This window comes from Rhinopithecus roxellana, chromosome 1 (assembly GCF_007565055.1).
Source record: "Rhinopithecus roxellana isolate Shanxi Qingling chromosome 1, ASM756505v1, whole genome shotgun sequence".
In the NCBI taxonomy this organism is placed as follows: domain Eukaryota; kingdom Metazoa; phylum Chordata; class Mammalia; order Primates; family Cercopithecidae; genus Rhinopithecus; species Rhinopithecus roxellana.
This window is the reverse complement of record NC_044549.1, coordinates 71,727,749-71,748,864: the sequence shown is the minus strand read 5'-3', so window position 1 is coordinate 71,748,864 and position 21,116 is coordinate 71,727,749. Positions and strand designations below refer to the sequence as shown.

General features: G+C 39.3%; 1 protein-coding gene across 3 annotated transcripts in view; it reads left to right on the top strand.

Annotated features, from left to right (window-relative positions):
* The window catches only part of ADAMTS9 (ADAM metallopeptidase with thrombospondin type 1 motif 9), a 177,751-nt gene extending 158,897 nt beyond the window's left edge, over positions 1-18,854 (top strand). For all 3 annotated transcript variants that reach the window (XM_010360865.2, XM_010360866.2, XM_010360864.2), the window contains 3 exons: positions 653-757; positions 12,249-12,343; positions 17,399-18,854. In XM_010360865.2, coding sequence (XP_010359167.1) covers positions 653-757; positions 12,249-12,338 — 195 coding nt within the window. In that variant the 3' untranslated portion in view covers positions 12,339-12,343; positions 17,399-18,854. The remainder of the gene's footprint in view (positions 1-652; positions 758-12,248; positions 12,344-17,398) is intronic.
* Positions 18,855-21,116: the final 2,262 nt, after the last annotated feature.

Below are 21,116 nucleotides of genomic sequence, written 5' to 3'. Positions count from 1 at the left end.
AGAGGCACCAGAGGCCATGTTCTGAAAGGCACCCTCGGTGGGGTTTGGGAGATGTCCCTTACCGGACGGAGCCTGGAAGCCGCATCCGCCAGGCCCAGGTGGTCTTGAGCAGGCCAACCCTGCCCTCTGCTGACCGTCCTGGGGAAAGCGCCTCTTTGAAGTCCCGCCCTGCTGTGCTTAGTACGCGGTGTGCTAATCGCCCCAGGGAGCTGGAAGCCCAGGAAGCTTGGCACCAAGATCTTGTTAGAAAAATTACACTGTGACATTTTGTTCCTGAAGGAATCTGATAATTGTGAGCAACATCAGGACTGCTGTGTTAGGGAGGCCGAATGGAGCAAGGACTTTGAAGTCGGGAGGATGTGAGTTGGATTCTTACCTTATCCTGAAGAAGTTAATCACCTCTGTTACGCCTCAGTTTCCCCATCTGTAAAGAAAACCTCCTTCATAGAGCTCTTTCGAGGATGATTAAGATGATGCATGAAGAATGGCTGGTCCTGGGCAAACAAAACTAAATACCATCAATAATTAATAGCTATCACAATTAATCAACATCCTTCCCTTTTCCAAAGTACCTTTTATTGTATCACCTTTGCCTTTGCTTTTTTGGGGACATCACGTGGACTGAAAATCTCTTGTTGGTCATGTATTCCAGGGTCGTTTTAGCATCAACCTTTATGGAACCGGCCTTTCTTTAACTGAATCTGCCAGATGGATATCACAAGGGAATTATGCTGTCTCTGACATCAAGAAGTCACCGGTAAGGTTCTACAGATGGGTTGAGAGATGAATTTCGATTTCTTTCTCTCGTTCTTGTCTTTATAACTGTGGTAGTGGTGCTGAGGGAACAAACGAATGTGCTTTCCCACTTAAGCCATTTTGCAGTATCAGGAAGACCATTTAGGAAATAAACCTAGGGTGCAGTGTTTACATGTTATTAAAGTCTGAGAGCCCTGTTCACTTCTCGTGAATTCTTCCTGTAGAGGTGAACATAGAACCATCCTAGTAATTAGAAAAACCACCGCGAGACTCTGCCTCAAAAAAAAAAAAAAAAAAAGGAAGAGAAAAAAATGGCCGGGCGCGGTGGCTCAAGCCTGTAATCCCAGCACTTTGGGAGGCCGAGACGGGCGGATCACGAGGTCAGGAGATCGTCCTAACACGGTGAAACCTCGTCTCTACTAAAAATACAAAAAGTAGCCAGGCGAGGTGGCGGGCGCCTGTAGTCCCAGCTACTCGGGAGGCTGAGGCAGGAGAATGGCGTAAACCCGGGAGGCGGAGCTTGCAGTGAGCTGAGATCCGGCCACTGCACTCCAGCCCGGGCGACAGAGCGAGACTCCGCCTCAAAAAAAAAAAAAAAAAGAAAAAGAAAAAGAAAAACCACCTAACCAGGAAGGTAAAAGCAGGAAGAAGCCTCTGTCGAGGGTGTGGCTCAGACATCTTTCAGTTAGCCAGCTTGCAGTTCATTCTGTGAACCAAGGGGAAATGACCTCTTCTTTTATTTAGAATAATTGAAATACAGATGGAGCTAGAAGACAGATAACTTATTAAGTGATGTATCTGGAGAACTAGAGATACACACACAGGGTCTACAATAATAAGTTTTTCACACTCTAAAATCTGGCTGGTCAAGGTGTGGTCTGCGCAGTGCATCAGTGTCACCTGGGGGTGTGTTGGAAATGCAGGTTCTGCGGCCCAGACCCTAGTGAGTCAGAGTCTACAGCTGAACAAGGTCTTAGGTGGTGATGGGCACGTACAGCTTGAGAAACACTGTACTGTGCAGGTGGTCCCCGACTTACGACGGTTCCACTTGATTTTTCAACTTCACCAGGGTTCAAAAGCAAATCACACTCAGTAGAAACCCTACTTCGGGTACCCATACAACCGTTCTGTTTTTCACTCAGTACAGTGTTCAATTACACACAATATTCAACACTTCATTATAAAATAGACTTTGTGTTAGATGATTTTGCCCCACTATAGGCTAATGAAAGTGTTCTGAGTACACTTAAGGCAGGCTAGGCTATAATGTTCAGAAGGTTAGAGATATTAAATGCATTTTTGACTTAATGGTATTTTCGACTTGAGTTGTGTTTATTGAGACATAACCCCATTGTAAATCGAGGAGCATGTCAACTATGTACTGTTTCTCACCTTGGGTGCATAGTGGAATCACCTGAGGAATTTTAAAATGCACCTGCCCAGGTCCTTCCCACACAGATGAACTGAATCAGAATCTCTGAGGGTGGGGGGCCCTGGCAGGAGTAGAATGTAAAGCTGCCCAAATGATTCAAATGTACAGCCAGGTCAGAAACCGCTGCCACTTACAGCCTTTCCTCTGAAGTTCTGAGAATGTGGGTCAGAAACCCGGGTCATGAAAAAATATGTTTAAGTTTACCCAAGCATGGCCCATTTCTCCAGTCCCATCTCAGCCAGGAGCCCTGCCTGGGGTTGCCTCAGAAAAGTGGGTAGGGGAAGACAAAGAAGAGAGCTGGAAAAGTAGGGTATTATTACAAGGCAGAACTGCCAGATAAAATACAGGACACCCAGTTAAATTAGAATTTCAAACACACATTGAGGATCGCTTGATTCTAAGAGTTCGAGACCAGCCTGGGCACGGTAGTGAGACCCTGGTTTTGCAAAACCTTTAAAAATCGGCTGGACATGGTGGTGCATGCCTGCAGTCCCAGCTACTTGGAGGTTGAGGTGGGAGGATCCCTTGAGCCCAGAATGTTGAGGGGGCAGTGAGCCATGATTGCGCCACCTCACTCCAGGCTGGGCTGCAAAGTGAGACACCATCTCTTTTTTTTTTTTTTTCCAAGTACACAATGAATATTGTTTACAATAAGTATACTGTTATCATTACATGGGACATAGTTCTACTAAACATGTATATGATGTTTATCTGAAATTCAAATTTAACCAAGCATCCTGTATTTTTATTTTCTAAATCTGAAAACTCTATTGCAAACACTTCTGCCTAATCAAAATAAGAATATAAAAAAGCAGCCCAACCTGCCTCCCTTACCTAAGAGGAGAAATGTCCAATTGTGACATTCCAGGAAAATCTGTTTCCTGATCTCTTTTTCTAGCTGCCATGATTAAGTTTGTGTCTGTGAAAAACGCTATCTCACTCTCTCTCTTCTCCATCTAAGGCAATCAGTGACCTCAAATTCGATTAAATAGCCATATTGATTACTTGTAAATTACTCATTAAATATTTTTCCTTGCACTGAAAGGAGTAAAGATAGCTGAGAGAGAGAGAGCATGAGCTTTAGAATGTGCCCTGAAATTATGTTCTTCCCCCATTTCTTCCCTCCAAAATCTATATATTATGTTTCTTATCTATTGACAAATAAAAATTTTATATTTTTATTGTTTACAACATGATGTTTTGAAATACACTGTATGTTTCAGTAACCCAGAACCAAAAAATTTGCCTGTCTAGTGCCACTGCATTGCAGCCTGGGTGATAGAGTGAGACTCTGTTAAAAAAATAAGTAAATAAATAAATAAAAATGTGATTGTAGGAAACCCATGTAGATAAACTGTAACATAAATTGTATTTGTTAGCTGGTTACTACCGTTTCGGCCAGAAACTAAAAATAATTAAAGCCAGGAGCACCACCTTATGGAAAGAATGATCACTACATGGGCTGTTCCCCAAGGCTTTTGGGAGATGCCTGGGCTGGAGGGAGCTGGGTAAAACAATTGCCTGTCGGCATTTTTTTTTTTTCTTATTCTTGGTGTTCTTTGGCAGCTCAGAGAGTCTGAGCTCAAAATTAATCTCCAGGGCCCGTTGAGTACTCCTTATGAGTATCTGGGAGCTGGGACTGAGCCCTCTCTAGCCCCCAGCTGTCAGGAGAAATGCTGCCTGACTTCCCTTGTGTGGTCCAGAGAAGCATCTCCTAGCGATGCTTCCTGAAAATACGCTTCCACCGCCCAACACATTTGGGAGAAAATGCTAGTATATAGTATTTCCTTCCTGAAGAGTCACAGTAAGCATTAGCATGTGAGGTGGGACCAAATTATACAGGAAATAAACCTGTGTAACTTTAGCCAGCATTCCACTAAAGCAGTGGTTCTCAAACTCACGAGTGCATCACCATCACCTGCAGGGCTTGTTAAAACACAAGCAGGTGACCACACGTGGTGGCTTGTGCCCATAATCCCAGCACTTCGGAAGGCTGAGGCAGGAAGATTGCTTGATCTCAGTAATTCAAGACCAGCTTGGGCAACACAGGGAGACCTAAAAAAAAAAAAAAAAAAAAAAAAACAATAGCTGGGTGTGGTGGTGTGCACCTGTAGTCTTAGCTACTCAGGAGGCAGAGGTGAGGAGGAGCCTGGGTGGTCAAGGCTGCAATGAGCCATGATTGCACCACTGCACTCTAGCCTGGGCAACAGAGTGAGACCCCATATCAAAACAAAACAAAACCCACCATAAGATCAGTCTGAGGAGAGGCCAGAAACTGACATCTGTAACCATTTCCCAGATGATGCTGATGCCCCTGATCTGGAGTCACATTTTGAGAACCACTAACCTAAATGAAGCCAACCACAAAACCTTCTTTTCAAAGTTACAGCTTTTAATTTCCCCCAAATAACCAGGGTCCCATGAAACACACTTCAGGAATTGTGCCATATCCTATTCCCACTCGATACCTACCACGATCTGGCCCCCCAGGGCCTGTGGCCCAGTCTTCTCTGGGATGCTCACACCCTGGCCAGTTATAACACTCTCTTTTCCAAATAGCCCTGTTTCAGCTCTCAAATAATCATTCCTCACTTTCTTTTGCTTTTCTGCTGGGAGCTACGGGGTGGGGGGTTAGGTGGAAAAGAAAACCTCAATTTTCCAAATCTCCTTGGCAATAAAATGTTTTCCCCAAGCAAAACTAAAGGAGAGCTGTAGTCCTTCAGGGTAAAACTAGATATCTGGTACCACTTGGAGAACAGCAACGCTGTCTCACTTCCAAGGGCAAAACTGGTCAAAATCAGTCTCAATATCAAGTTCACTGTTGTGAACAATGGAGAGTACTCTTTCTCTGGTTTACCCTAATTATAGTTAAAATAGCTACTATTTATTGGGCAGCTTACATACATTAAATCTGCATCTTCCTCCCAGCTGTGCCGTCACTGGGAGATTGGAACAACAAGGTGAGAATAAGGTCAAATTCTTGGGATGTTAAGTTGAGCTGGTGGTGGGATCAGCCCCTCTAGCCTGTAGCAGCTCAGCCCTCAGTGCCACAATGAAAACCATCAGTGGCTGCAGAGCCCAGAGGTCAACCAAGTGGACTCTGAAATCTGACTGCTGGAGTCTGTGCCCACTGGCTCTGCCATCTTGGGCAAGTTATTTAACTTCCAGGAAAACGGGGGTGGGGAGAGGGGGGACTCAGTTTGTTCATCTATAAAATAGGGACTGTAGTGGCCCCTTTCTCATTGACTTCTTGTGAAGCATAAATGAAATAAAAATGTAAAGCTGTTAGTATCCTACTGGGCAAATAGCAGGTGCACAAGTATTAGATATTAATGTTATAACATTTTCATAGCCCTGAGGCTTGCCACATTGTTTCAGAAGTTGGCCAAGGTGACTAAGGAAGGGAGCTGGCTTGAGACAGCTGGTGGGAAGGACATGCAAATGCAGTGTAAGCCCAGGCTGAGCCTGTCCACATGGCTGCCACCTGACCCCAGGAATAAGTCGTGTGAAACACCCCTTGGTTGGAGGTGGACTTCTGGGCAAATGCTTTAGCTGCACCAGCTCAGCTAGGGGTCTAGTAAGTTTCTCCTCACTCTGCTTAGATCTCTGCATGAGGGACAGACAGACAGAAAGGAGACCATGGCCCAGAGACGAGGGCTAAAATGTCAGAATGTCAAGCTCCTCTGTCAGCGATGCAGTATACCCTCAACTCTCCAATGTGCTAGAATGTGGAAGTGCCCTTCAATCCCAACCAGAATTCCACCACAGCTCCCCATGCCCTTTCTCAGAGCTGCCCATTTTGGTCTCCTTCAAGTAGAAGATTCTGGAACAGGCCTTCGGAGACAGGTAGCATGAGAGGATGATCATGTCTTGGCTGGGTGTGAGAGGCGCTTACAGGGCTTTTTGTCTTCCTTGTGTGCCAAGGGAATTTGCAGGGTCAGGGAAGAACTCGGGCCACTGTTCTAAGGGATATATTCTAACAGACATTCCTGTGCTAGAGCAAGGGCTGTAAGTCAAAGAATTGCTTTGAAATTAAAAAATAACGAAAGTTTATATTACCATAGAGAAGATGGATTCAGTTCCTATCCTTCAGTTCACTTGCAAACAGTGGAGTTCAGGCACCTGAAATAAACACACGTGTGTACACACACACATGCTCAGTGCCGTCCACTCTCATGTATCGACCTGGGCTACCTCCGAACTTGCTGTCAACTTATGAAAGTCCAACTATCCACCAAGTGTAAAAATCATACCACAGACCAGTAGAGTAAAATGCTGTACGTGTACATTTTAGGTAGTCTAATTTTTATTCTGTATAGTCCTGTAGAAATTAGACATTCATACATATGTTCATATATAGGTAAGTGTCCAGGGCTATATTCAGAAAAAAAAACAAACCTATATGCTGTGTTTTATGGGCAATTTCAGGGACATTCAAGAGTAAATTTCATTGCATGTAATCTTGACCCTAACAGGCAGATTTTAACCCCTATGATCATTATAATCTCTGTTCATTACTATCTGTATGGATTTTCTTAGCAAAATCCCCACCTCCACCCCCAACTCAGCTTGCTTCTACCCCCAGCACCCTCTGACGACTTTAAATAAGTCTTTAAATAAGCACATTCCAGTCAAAGACATGCTGGTCTTCCCAAATCAAAGAAGCCAATCTGCCCTCGTCATATAGATTGAAAAAAATAGAAGAATTAGTGAAAAGTGTGAAATACAAACTATTCTTAATGGAACAGAGATTCATTCACTTAATTATATGTAATAGTTCAGTCCAGGCTAACAAAATAGTCATCGAAAAGAGATTTTTAGAAGGCCTGCTTTAATGAAGAAATAAAAATTAGTGTTTTAAGGAATGTGAGTGGGTGCTTCTAATATATTCCTTTACTGAAATAGACACTGTCTGCTTGACAATTGGGTTTTTGGTATTTACTTGCTCAGTGTGACTGTTTTTATTCTTCCGGATCAATAAGTTTTAGCTCAGCCTTTATCTCAATTAAATAACGGAATCCCAGTTAAGGAGATAGCAGTAATGGTGTAAACCCAGTATTGGCTTTATTTTTTTAATTTTATAATTTTATAATTACCCAGACTTTTACTCATTTCCCTGAAAACAGGCTATGATGGATATTTACACATTAAAAATGCCTTTATGATAATAGCAGTTCATATTTATTGAGCACATATATTAGGCCAAGTGCTAAGCACATTACGTGCATTATCTCATTTACAGCAAACCTGTGGGGGGGCACTATTATTATCCCTATTATACAGATGTACCAGTAACTGAGGCATAAAGAGGTTGTTCAAGATGCGGTACAAGCTCCAGGCAGTCTGATTCAGGTTCGCTCCTCTGCTGGGTCAGGAGAGTTTGAGTAAAGCATAAGTTTTGATGATACAGAAGGCATTCTTTGCCTGCCTGTATCGTGAAGGCCCATGGCCCTATACTTAAGCCTGGTGAGAAAGTTCCTCATGGAAGACCAGTTAATCTGGCCTCAAATCCAGTCACTGGTGGCATGGGCCAGCTCTAGAACTACCACAGGCCCCAAAAACCAAGACCAGGTGGGAGGATAGAAATAACTCTCCCAACTCAGTTCCATTCATCATCAAATGCATGCAAATTTTTAAAAATTAAAAGAAATTATTTTGTCCTATTTTATTATTAAACTGGCACTGTTTTTCTTTTGTCTTTCTTTTGTATTTTTATTGGTATATCGTAGTCATACATATTTTTGGTTATACAAGTAATATTTTGATTCGTATATACAACATGTAATGATCAAATCAGGGTAATTGGGATACCCAACACCTCAAACATTTATCTTTTCCTTGAGGTAGGAACATTACAATTCTTCTAGCTATTTTGAAATATATAATTAATTATTGTTAACTATAGTAAATATATTTATATTAATTAATATATATTATACTATATTATACTGTTTTATTGTAATATATAGTATATATCACATATAAGATCATAATACATTATGCTATATATTTTATTTTATATATAAATATATAAAAATGTATAATTTTATACATAAATTTTATATAAATATTATATTGTTCAATATAATTTTTCTTTTTTTTTATTATACTTTAAGTTCTAGGGTACATGTGCATAACGTGCAGGTTTGTTACATATGTATACTTGTGCCATGTTGGTGTGCTGCACCCATCAACTCGTCAGCACCCATCAATTCATCATTTATATCATGTATAACTCCCAAGGCAATCCCTCTCCCCTCCCCCGTCCCCATGATAGGCCCCAGTGTGTGATGTTCCCCTTCCCGAGTCCAAGTGATCTCATTGTTCAGTTCCCACCTATGAGTGAGAACATGTGGTGTTTGGTTTTCTGTTCTTGTGATAGTTTGCTATCAAATGCTATAACTTGGCTGGGCATGGTGGCTTACGCCTGTAATCTCACACTTTGGGAAGCTGAGACAGGCAGATCAGTTGAGGTCAGGAGTTTGAGACCAGCCTGGCCAACATGGTAAAACCCTGTCTCTACTAAAAATACAAAAATTAGCCAGATGTGGTGGCACACACCTGTGATCCCAGCTACTCACGAGGCTGAGTCAGGAGAACCACTTGAACCCCAGAGGCGGAGGTTGCAAAGAGCCGATATCATGCCATTGCACTCCAGCCTGAGTGACAAGAGTAAGACTCTGTATCAAAAAAGTAAAAATAAAATACTATAACTTATTTCTTCTAATTATATTTTTATATTCATCTTTCTTTTTTTCAAGTGAGATTATCCATTGTTTTCAAGAGGCTTTCTTAGTTCGGCTGTGTGAAGCACATCTTCATGACTTTTGACCTAGTTCTGAGAATGTAACCCTAAAAAAATCCTAAAATGTAGGCACAAATACATTCATCATAGTGTTATTTCCAGAAGTGGAAAATATGAAATATTGTGCAGGCGCAGAGGGTGGAGGGGTGGAATTATGTGACGTGGTAGTTATACAAAATGGAATATGAGGCCACAATTAAACAAGGACTTTTTCACAGCATAGTAAAGCTTAAGGGGACCTGAGTAACAGGGCATTCTTAACTGCAGTTCCAAAAGAAGAATTCAGCTTCAGCCTTTCATTCATTCATTCATTTAACAACTGTATGTTTCATATCATTATGAGCCACACAGTGTGGTAGGTTCTGGATACTCCCAGGTTTTAACAAGATATTGGTCTTGTCGTAATGGAGCTGACATTCCAGTAGGAAGACAGATGTTAAAGAAAGAATTACCCAATTACAGGGTGCTTTGCAGCAGATAACCAGGTCAGGAAGGTTTCTCAGAGGAAATGAGCTTTGAACTGAGTTCTGAAGAATTTACCAGGCCAAAGTTGAGGTGGTACAGTATGCACAGAGAGGGAGAGAGAGGAGAGCTCCAGTTAGAGAGATGGCACATGCAAAGGCCTGGTAATGTATGGGACATATCAGAAAAACAACTAAAAGAAATGCATGTGTTGAGTAGAGAATGGTACCGGATGAATCTGCAGAGGCAAAGACAGACTCTAAGGAGTGCAGGTCTTTAGGAGTTGGCATACTTTGTCTACAAAGTGCCAGATAGTAAAGATTTTAGTCTTGAAGGGCCAAGAGGCGAAATAAGTAATATGTGTATTTGTATGTCAAGAGAGAAAATAAATTTGCACAAAATTTTTTATTGGTTAAATTCAAAATACAATCATAATAACTGAGTATAGATTTTTCTAATACAGATCACCTGAAGAGATGAATGGGATATTGGGAGAGGAAAATATTTTGCTCAATTAGTGTTCTCTGTTATCAAAAGAGATTGTAAATGTTTATCTGTTAATGCTGACCTGAAATGAGATATTATATATTTCAATCTTTCTAAATGCCTTTCTGCATGCATTGATATTGCCAAACACTGATATCTGTCCATAACCATATAATGTTAATTAAACATATTCATGACTTGGCAGGCATGTATTAGAATTCTGTTAGAGTTTTCTCTTGATATTTGCCTTTTAGCATGTCACTACATTGCATATTAATCACTTGCAATTAAACATGAGATAGAAGCTCCTCAATTGCTAGTTAAATGGATTTTGACATATAAAGATTTCCTTTGCATTTATATCAAAGTCTGAAAAACAGTGCTGGAACTGCAGTTTAAGCTCAAAAAATATATTTATTTTAAATTTGTGTGTAATAGAGAAGTCATTTCCTGTTTTAACTTTTGACAGCATGGAAAGTGTATAAAACAGTCTGTGATCCAAACAGTGTTGTCAATGAAGTTACTTTATCACAGTATAAGTTTTACCTATAAGAACAGCTTTGCCTTGTAATTTTAGGTACAATCCATTAAGAAACATGATCAACTCTGAAGCAAAAGCTAATATTCAGAGCCATTAAGTGTTGAATTACAGTGATTGAGAACAGTTCTAGTTCAAAAAATTTTAATCTTGACCCTGAGCTCAAAAATCAAAATAAAACTTTACCCCACTGCTAAACCATCAAATTGCTGTGTAGTAGGACAAGTCAAGGTGTTGAGCTTTCAGATATGACAAAAAAATTACAAAATGGATGATGGGTAAGTACGTGATAGAAAATAAAGTTCACTATTGACACTACTAGTTCTATAGCACTTGATAGGTCAAATATTTTCCACGAAGTACCAGCTAATGAATAGTACAGTGAATAACCATAGGCTTTAAACACCTAACATTTCATAAGCTTTGTACATTTGTCCAAATAAAGCTTTTTATGCTCCACACATATTTTTACTACCATCAGTTGTCAACACATCTTAGCAGATTCCACTTCAGTTGTTTTGCAGTTCTTTCCCAACCTTTTTGAAATATTCTCACCTGTACTTGTTCCACAAACTATTCCACTATTCCACAAACTATTCCACTAGTTCCACTAGACTCTTCACAGAGTCTAATTCTTTAGTCACTGCAGCTTGGCATTTTCTCCTCAAAGAAATGATAACACCTGAATAACATCAGTAATATGTATGGACCCATCAAAAGCCAGTGAAAACCACTCAAAATAATCTGCTTTGTTTTTTTAATTGACTGTTGATGTGGTTCCCACTGTTATTAGCTTTTCAAGCAATAGTCCTTGCCAAAAGGGTAGTTAAGTTTATTTTCTCTGGACACATTTCTTCAGATGTTGCAGTTAAACAGGATTTAATGAACTCACCATTGGTAAATTGTTTCCTTGCTTGGCTAACAAATGAGCAACTTGGAAACTTACTCATTTTCATTTTTTTTTTTTTATTTTTTTGTGGAGGGATTATGCTATGCTAAGATATTCCATTTTAAATTTTCTAAATTTTTGACCATTGTTTTTCTGTGAATTGGGAATATTGTGATGAGTATTTAGTTTGGTGATGGTATATATTGTATTCTTTTAGCACAGCTATAGTGTCATTTCATAATAATCACAATGCTTTGTCATCTAAATTTGATAACAAAATAATCCACATGCCATTGTACCTTAAAAGGGCAACATTCAAAGTCTACTTCCACTTCTTTTCTTATTTGTCATAACGGTATACTCTGGTAATAAGCACATAAAGTGTAATGATCTAGCAATACACACATCACTCAAAACACTTTCAAGTTAAAACAACGTCACTGATTTGTTGTGCACCAAGAAGCAGTATGAAGCTGAGACTCAATTCTGTTTTTGCGTCATGAAAGCAACTATAGACATCAGGTAAATTAATGAATGTGGCTGTGTTCCAATAAAACTTTATTAATAGACACTGAAATTTGAATTTCATATGATTTTATGTGTCAAGAAATATTAGTTTGGGTTTACTTTTTCTCAATTATTTAAAAATATAAAAATCATCCTTAGCTTGCAAGCCGTATAGAAACAGGTGGTGGACTGGATTTGGCTCACAGGCTGAAGTTTGCCAGCCCCTGCTTTAGACCATTGTGAGTATATTGGGCTTCACATCAGTTCAGAAGGTCTGCTCACTGTGTGTATAAGAACGTTTTTCCAAAAAGGCAGTGCAGGCCCTGAAAACATTAACCAAACAGGTAGCCTAAGATGATGCATCTCCTTGCAGGATGGTACCCGAGTCATAGGGAAATGCGGTGGTTACTGTGGGAAATGCACTCCATCCTCTGGTACTGGCCTGGAGGTGCGAGTTTTATAGCTAAGGTAAGTAGTCCTTTGTCTGTCTGTTTTTTTTGGTTTTTTGTTTTTTTTTTTTTCTGTAGCCTATATGAGCAAACGTGGGAGGATCGGGCAGAGTTACAGTTAAGCATCTTGAAGCTGACCCAATACTGTTCTACCTTTTTATCTCCTGCTCCTCTGTCCTCACGTGACTGAAGCCATCAGTTCTCTGCTGTTTAACATGGGTTCCCCTCTACAGAGCTGGCCTATTTATTTATTTGCTTTTAGATTTTATATTCAGGAGGTACATGTGCAAGTTTATTAGGCTGATACAATGTGTTGAGATGTAGGCTTCATTTGAACCCATCACCAAAATAGTGAACGTGGTATCCAATAAGTAGTTTTCCCTTTCCTTCCTCCTCCCTTTTGGAGTCACCAGTGTCCATTATTTCAATCTTTATGTCCATGTGTACCCGATGTTCTACTCCCACTTAATAAGCAAGAGCATATGGTATTTGGTTTTTTGTTTCTGTGTTAATTCACTTAGGAAAATGGCCTCCAGCTGCATCCATATTGCTGCAAAGGACATGATTTCATTCTTTTTTATGGCTGCATAGTATTCCATCATGTATACAGACCACAGTTTTTAAATCCAATTCACCATTAATGGGCACCTTGGTTGATTCCACGTTTGCTATTGTGAATAGTGCTGCAATAAACATGTGAGTGTAGGTGTCTTTTTGGTCGAATGATTTATTTTCTTTTAGATATATACCCAGTAATGGATTGCTGGGTCAAATGGTTGTTCTATTTTAGTTCTTTAAGAAATCTCCAAACTGCTTTTCACAGAGGTTGAACTAATTTACGATCCCATCCACAGTGTATTCCATTTTTTTCTGCAATCTCACCAATATCTGTTATCTTTTTACTTTTTAAGAATAACCATTCTGATTGACATGAGATGTTATCTCACTGTGGTTTTGACTTGCATTTATGTGATGATTAGTGATGTTCAGCATTTTTTCATGTATTTGTTGACTGCTTGTGTGTCTTCTTTTGAGAAGTGTCTGTCGGTGTCCTGTGCCCACTTTTTAATAGGGTTGTTTGTTTTCTTCTTGTTGATTTGCTTAAGTTTCTTATAGATTCTGGATATTATTCCTTTATCAGATGTTTAGGTTAAAAATGTTTTCTCCTATTCTGTAGGTTGTCTGTTTATTCTGTTGATAGTTTCTTTTGATGTGCAGAAGCTCTTTAGTTTAGTTAGGTCTCCGTTATCAATTTTTGTTTTGTTGCATTTGCTTTTGAAGACTTAGTCATAATTTCTTTGCCTAGGCCAATGTTCAGAAGAGTATTTCCTGGGTTTTCTTCTAGAATTTTTATGGTTTGAAGTCTTACATTTAAGTCTTTGATGTATCCTGAGTTATTTTTTGTATATGGTGAGAGGTAGGTGTTCAATTTGATTCTCCTGTGTATGGTTAGCCAGTTTTTCCAGCATCATTTATTATAGGGTGTGCTTTCCCCATTATTTATTTTTGTTGACTGTGTTGAAGTCCAGTTGGTTATAGATGTATAGCTTTATTTCTGGGTTCCTTATTCTGTTCCATTAATTTAGGTCTATAGTAGTACCAGTACCATGCTGTTTTGGTTACCTTTAGTTTGCTGCCTTAGAGTACAGTTTGAAGTCCAGTAATATGATACCTCTGGCTTCATTCTTTTTGCTTAGGATTGCTTTTGCTTTTAGACTCTGCTTTGGTTCCATATCAATTTTAGAATAGTTCTTCTTCTAACACTGTGAAGAATAACATTGGTAATTTGATAGGAATTTTGTTGAATCTGTAGATTTCTTTGAGCAGTATGGACATTTTAACGCTCTTGATTCTTCCAGTAGATAAGCATGGAACGTTTTTCTATTTGTGTCATCTATGATATAAGCAATGTTTATAGTTCTCCTTGTAGAGCTCTTTTACCTGCTTGGTTAGATGTATTCCTAGGTATTTTATTCTTTTTGTGGTGATTATAAATTGGATTGCATTCTTGATTTTGTTCTCAGCTTGAATGTTATTTATGGATAGACATGCTCCTGATTTTTGTAGATTTATTTTGCATCCTGAAAATTTACCGAAGTCATTTATCAGGTCTAGGAATCTTTTGGTGGAATCTTCAGGGTTTTCTCTGTATAGAATCATATTGTCAGTGAAGGAAGATAATTTGACTTCCTCTTTTCCTGTTTTGATGCCTTTTCTTTCTTTCTCTTGCCTGATTGCTGTGGCTAAGATTTCCGATACTATGTTGAATAGGAGTGGTGAGAGTACACATTCCTGTCTTGTTCCAATTCTTAGGAGGAATGCTTCCAACTTTTGCCTATTAAGTATGATATTGACTGTGGGTTTAGTAGATATGGCTTTTATTATTTTGAGGTATGTTCTTTTGGTGTCTTATTCCTTGTAGGTTTTTATCATGAAGGGATGTTGGATTTGATCAAATGCTTTTTCTGCATCTGTTGATATGATCATATGTTTTTGTTTTTAATTGTGTGGTGAATCACATTTATTGATTTGCATATGTTGAATGATCCTTGTCTCCCAAGAATAAAGTCCACTTGATCATGGTAGATTATCTTTTTGGTATGTTGCTGGATACAGTTTGCTAGTATTTTGTTGAGGATTTTCATGTCAGTGTTCATCAGGGATATTAGTCTTTAGTTTTCTTTTTTTGTTATGTCTTTGCCAGGTATTGGTATCGGGATGATACAGGTTTCATAGAATGAGTTAGGAAAGAATATCTCTTCTTCGATTTTTTAAAAATTGTTTCAATAGGATTGGTACCAGCTCTTTGCAGAGCTTATTTAAAATGCTGTTAATTGGGCTTGATCCCTTTTAATTAGGTCTTGCTTCATTAGGTCTCTGGTGGATTCAGCGATCTGTAATTTTAATAAAGGGAATTCTAATGCAAGTGAATCACAGCTCATCCTTTGAGAAATACTTCCCAAGAATGTAATAATAAAACCACAGTGGCATTTGTTGACAATATTTCATTGAATCCACACAACAAAAATGTGTGGAGGAGCTGCTATTTTACATATGAGGAAGCTGAGGCCCACAACAATTAAGTAACTTGCTTAAGATCATGATGAGGCTGGGCGTGGTGGCTCATGCCTGTAATTCCAGCACTTTGGGAAGCTGTGGCAGGCAGATCACTTGAGGTCAGGAGTTCGAGACCAGCCTGGCCAACATGGTAAAACCCCATCTCTACTATAAATTCAAAATTTAGCTGGGTGTGTTGGCACATGCCTGTAGTCCTAGCTACTCAGGAGCCTGAGGCAGGAGAATCACTTTAACCTGGGAGGCAGAGGTTGCAGTCAGCCTAGATCACGCCACTGCACTCCAGCCTGGGTGACAGAGTAAGACTCTGTCTCAAAAAATAATAATAATAATAAACAAATAAAAGGTGATGATGAATTCCCTCAGCAGAACTCAAGAGTGTCTTACACTAAAGCCAATGCTCTTAAACACTCCACTGTGCCACACCCTGTTAACTCGTAGTGTGGTCCAAGAACCAGCATAATCAGTTTTACCTAGGAACTTGTTAGAAATGCACAATGTCAGGCCTCACCCTATACCTGTGAAATCAGAATCTGCATTTTAACAAAGTCCACAGGAGTCATGCATGTTAAAGTTTGGCAATCCCTGACCTAAGTACATTATGCCAGAAAGTGATTCTTCTGCTGAATATAAGACGAAATTGGTCACTCTTTTTATCATCCCAGTGACTTGAGCTACAAAGGATGAACTCAACCAATTCATGTGACCCTCCTACATCTTCCCTCAAGCTTCCAGTAGCCTATTACCATGTAAGGCTCTTGAAGATCCTGATACAACAGTGCCTATTTGACATTTAGGATTATTTCTGTTCCAAGGAGCTAACGAAATGAAGGAAATTTATTATCTTAAGTAACTGAGATATCCAAGAAGTATACTAGCGTCAGGCATGGCTAGATCCAGAAGTTCAGTCATCAGTACTCTTTCTTTCCTCATCAATCAGCAATTATTGCCTCTTAAATGGCTTCATTCTCAGACAGATTATCTCCCCCACACCATGGTCCTGGGCAGCTCTAGGATTACCTCATTCTTACAACTCATGATTCAAGTAAACACTCATCCCCTAGCATACGTTCTGCAAAATAACTCTGTTTAGCTCTGGTTAGGTCACATGGTCACTTTTGAACCAATCACAGCATCCAAGGATCTGAGATCATGTACCCACCTAGAGTCAGGTGATTGACAGCTTCAGTTGGAAGAGGGATGGTTCCCAAAGGACAAGAAGGTATTTTGTTATCAGAAAGGGGGAGATGGGATGGAGGTGTGCAAAAGTCAGCAGGTATCCACTAGAGATCACCATTATATATGTACTTTATATATTTTATATATAAGAAGATAAACTTTGTATGTATGTTATATGTAGTAAAATTTATGCATAAGTACAGATATATAATATTTACATATATAAACATACATTTATAGAAAAAAGACTAGAAGGAAATACCAAAATACCAATATATGAAGAGCAGTTATCTCAGGTGAGGGGATTTCAGGCTAGTGGGTTTTCAAATTTTATTCTTTATTACTTCCCTGAAACTTCCATGTTTCTTACAGCAAACATACATTACTTTTAAAATCGAGGGCCAGCTGTGGTGGTTCATGCCTATAATCCCAGCACTTTGGGAGGCTGAGGCAGGAGGATTACTTGAGTCCAGGATTTTGAGACCAGCCTGGGCAATATAGTGAGACTCCCATTTCTGCAAAAAAATAAAAAATAAAATTAATTAGCTGGGCATGATGGTGCGCACCTGTAGACCCAGCTACTTGGGAGGCTGACATGGGAAGACTGCCTGCCCAGGAGGTCAAGGCTGCAGTGAGCCATGATCATGCCATTGCACTCCAGCCTCAGTGACAGAGTGAGACTGTGACTCAGAAAAAATAAAAATAAAATCTAGAGAAAATAATGTGTTAATTTTAAATTCTATATGTAAAAATATATCAGTTGCCTATTCTTATGGCATTTGAGGCAGAAGGTTTATATTTTCTGGTTTGTTTATTTCAGGTGCTTTGAAGAGGAAGCCATTATGGGATGGATGAAGGATAGTAATGCAATACCTCCACCTTAATTTGGGTGTGTGTGTGTGTGTGTGTGCATGTGACTTGTATGTTTGTGTGTGTGTAAATGTGTGTACATATACATATATACACATACATATATACACATATATGTGTGTATGTATATGTGTGGACTATCCTAATGATGTAAAGTTTAATATTTATGTTTGAAATTATTTATTGTGATGTAATATTTTTGTACGTAAAATGATTCTATTATGACTGCCTTTGCATGTAGTAATATGACAAAGTGATCCTTCATTATCACGGTACACTATTGTTTACTTTTCATCTGTAAATGTTTTATTGTTACTTTTTTAAAATGGGATTTTTTTTAAAACAACCTAGCCGTCATCAAGGTGCTACAAGAGTTGTATAAAAGGTATTTTTGTCATTTCTAGGCAAGTATCAGCCAATAAGTATGTTAGTGATATCACAGATTTTACCAACTATTAACTATGTTAAATATGTATTCAGTTTCATGTGATCTCTGGGAAAAAAATATGCTGCCTTGGTGCTAATATTGTATGTATTTAAATGATAATCTGACTCAGAAATATAAACACTTTCAATGAAAGGGAGGAACAGAAGGACAATTTCCAGTGCACAGAATCACTTGGATGAAATAAGATCAGCTCTCTACCCTTATTTTTGGACATGCCTTTTTTGGCAGAGACTTGGACTTTATCCTTATTGTTGTTAGTGTTGTTAATATTCTTTGCTTCAGCCCATGGTGCCTTGGTCTCTCTACATCAAATGGAAGATCCCCCAAGCAGCTTCATTACAGAGTGATATTGGGAAAGTGAGATCATCTCACCATTTTGCCAAGATACTCTAAAATTACATCCAAGTTTACCAGTAGAAAGACAGAGGATGCACAGAATGGGTGTGACCTTCTGCTTACCAGCACACCTGGAGAAGTTCAGAACCAGGTTCTGAATCATCAGGATTGCCTTTTGCATGAAAACATTGGCTGGTGACATGACTTCTCTTCAGGCCATGAGCCTAACACCCTGCCAGTTTTCATGGCCGCTGCAGTAATGGACGTTTGTGTGAAGAAATGAACTGTGGAATACAAATGCTTTGAGTCTTTCCAATCGTTCATTAATTCACTTTTTGTTACTTCTTACCAAAATGGAAGTGCTGAAGCCATGGTCTTTCTGCCCTTCCAAACTGATGAAGAGAAGTCTTTGCCAATGGTCCATGGAAGACACTTGGTTTGAGAAACCCTGCCCACTTCCAAAGACCAAAGAGATTAGGAAAAGCCTGGCAGTATTCTCCAACTCCAAGCAAGCTCTAGAGTGCTCCAGGAAAAGTTATACTCAGTATATGAATAAGTGTTATTCTCCATTATTAATATGTTCTGAAAATATATTATGAATAAATACATCACCACACCCAAACCATTTGTGTTTCGCATAGTTTCTGGACTCTTGATTCAAGTTGGAGTAAGAGTGTCTCTAGTTTCCAGATTGAGAAGAAGTGAAGATTTTATTTCATTTATTACAATTGCAATTCTAAAGACAGATAGGGATGAGGATTGTCCATAAGATCTGTCTTTTCATCATGGAAGTCAATTAAAGTGGTTCTTCTGGAAACTAGGAATTTTTCCCTCTTGGGAAACAAATGAGCAAACAAAACAAAATATTTATGTGCACTTTGGGTGCTCAATTGTTCATTTCGTGTGTAGTTCCTACCCTGTATGGTGTCCAAGGAAAAATGAGAGCTTTCTAAACATGTCTACTAGAAGCAAATGATAATCAAACAGCCACTATATGCCAGGCCTTTTACTTTTATTGTTTCACCTCATCCTCACAACCACAAAATACACCAAGGAGACAGAGCCTTAGAGTTGCAAATAGGCTTAAGTTCACACACAGTGAATAAGTAGTCATCTCCCAAAGAAGAACTCTGTTTGGCTCTGATTGGGTCACATGACCACTTCTGGACCAATCACAATATCAAGAGACCTGGGATCCTGTGCCAGTCTAGAGTCAGGTGATCAACAGCTTCAACTGAAAAAGAGATGGTTTCCAGAAGAGAAAAGGGGAGATGGGATGGAGACATGAAGAAAAGAAGCAGGCATCCACTCAAATTCCCTTTGTGTGTGTGTGTGTGTGTGTGTGTGTGTGTGTGTGTGTGTGTGTTTGAACACATGCATGTGCCTGTGTACAAACTCCAAACCCCAGAGCTTACACCAAAGTCCCACCCCTTGCTATCACTCAGCATCATTTGAGGCTTCAGTTCTCATCCTTTCTCTGGTGTTTACTAACTGTATGATCTTGAGCCTAAGTTTTTTTCATGTGTAAAATGAGGCTATGGATAGTCTTCCCACTTACTTTCCAGGATAAAGTGTTTTCTCATATCCTTTTCAGCCCTGCATCAGTGCTAGCAAAATAGCTGCCCTCAAAATGTGCATCAGCAAGCTTAAGCTGACAGCAGTGAAGGCATGGGCTCCGTAATCAGTTAGGAATTGTGTTCAGCAGCTAATTACAGAGATCTGACTGCAATGGCTCACATATTTAAAAGTGTATTTCAGGCTGGGCGTGGTGGCTCACGCCTGTAATCCCAGCACTTTGGGAGGCCGAGGCGGGTGGATCACGAGGTCAGGAGATCGAGACCATCCTGGCTAACACAGTGAAACCCCGTCTCTACTAAAAATACAAAAAAAAAAAAAAATACAAAAAATTAGCCGGGCATGGTGGCGGGTGCCTGTAGTCTCAGCTACTTGGCAGGCTGAGGCAGGAGAATGGCATAAACCTGGGAGGTGGAGCTTGCAATGAGCTGAGATGGTACCACTGCACTCCAGCCTGAGCGACAGAGCGAGACTCTGTCTCAAAAAAAAAAAAGAAAAAAAGTGTATTTCATTGTTATGTAAAAGTATATTTCATTGTTATGTAGGAGGTAGGCAGTCCAGAACTAGCATGGCAGCTCCACGACTTCATCAGGGACAGAGTTCATTTCTCTTTCTCCTTCTCTCTTCATTCTTCCATATTTCAGTATGACTGTTGGAGCTCCAGCAATCACTCCCAAATTTCCAGGTGACAGGAAAAAAAAAAAAACCAGGAGTAGGGGGAAGGGTAGAAAGTGGCATATTTTCAGTTCTCTATTGTTCTTTTAAAGAAATTTTTCAGAAACCTTACCTAACATATTTTACTTATATCTCCTTAGTCAGAATTTAGTCATGTGGTTGTAGGAGTAGTGGAGAAATGGGGTTGTTTCACACGGTACATTGCCATAGAAAATAAAATGAGGGATCTGTTCCTAGGAAAGAAAGCAAAATGAATTTGAAAGAGGCAATTAAAAGTCTCTGCAATAGATCAAGTACAGAGATTGAAGAGAGAAAGTTTTGGAAGCATTTATAGAGTAAGTAAGAGATAAATGAGACCTGGAGAGGTGATCATTGTAATGGTAGGAAAAAGAAACAACTATAGAGAGATATAGGTGATAAAATTAATAGGAGCTGACAACTGATAGATTTGGGATGGGCTGTGGGAGTGAAGGAAACAGTAAGAGCTTAAAGATGAGACTTTATTTTCGTTGTAAACACAACCAAGGTGACAAAAAGATGAATGGGTGGGTGGATAAATAGATGTACAATTTCAATGAGAGTCCAGTAATCATTTATATTTGTGTAGCACTGCCAAAATTAAATATTGTCTTTG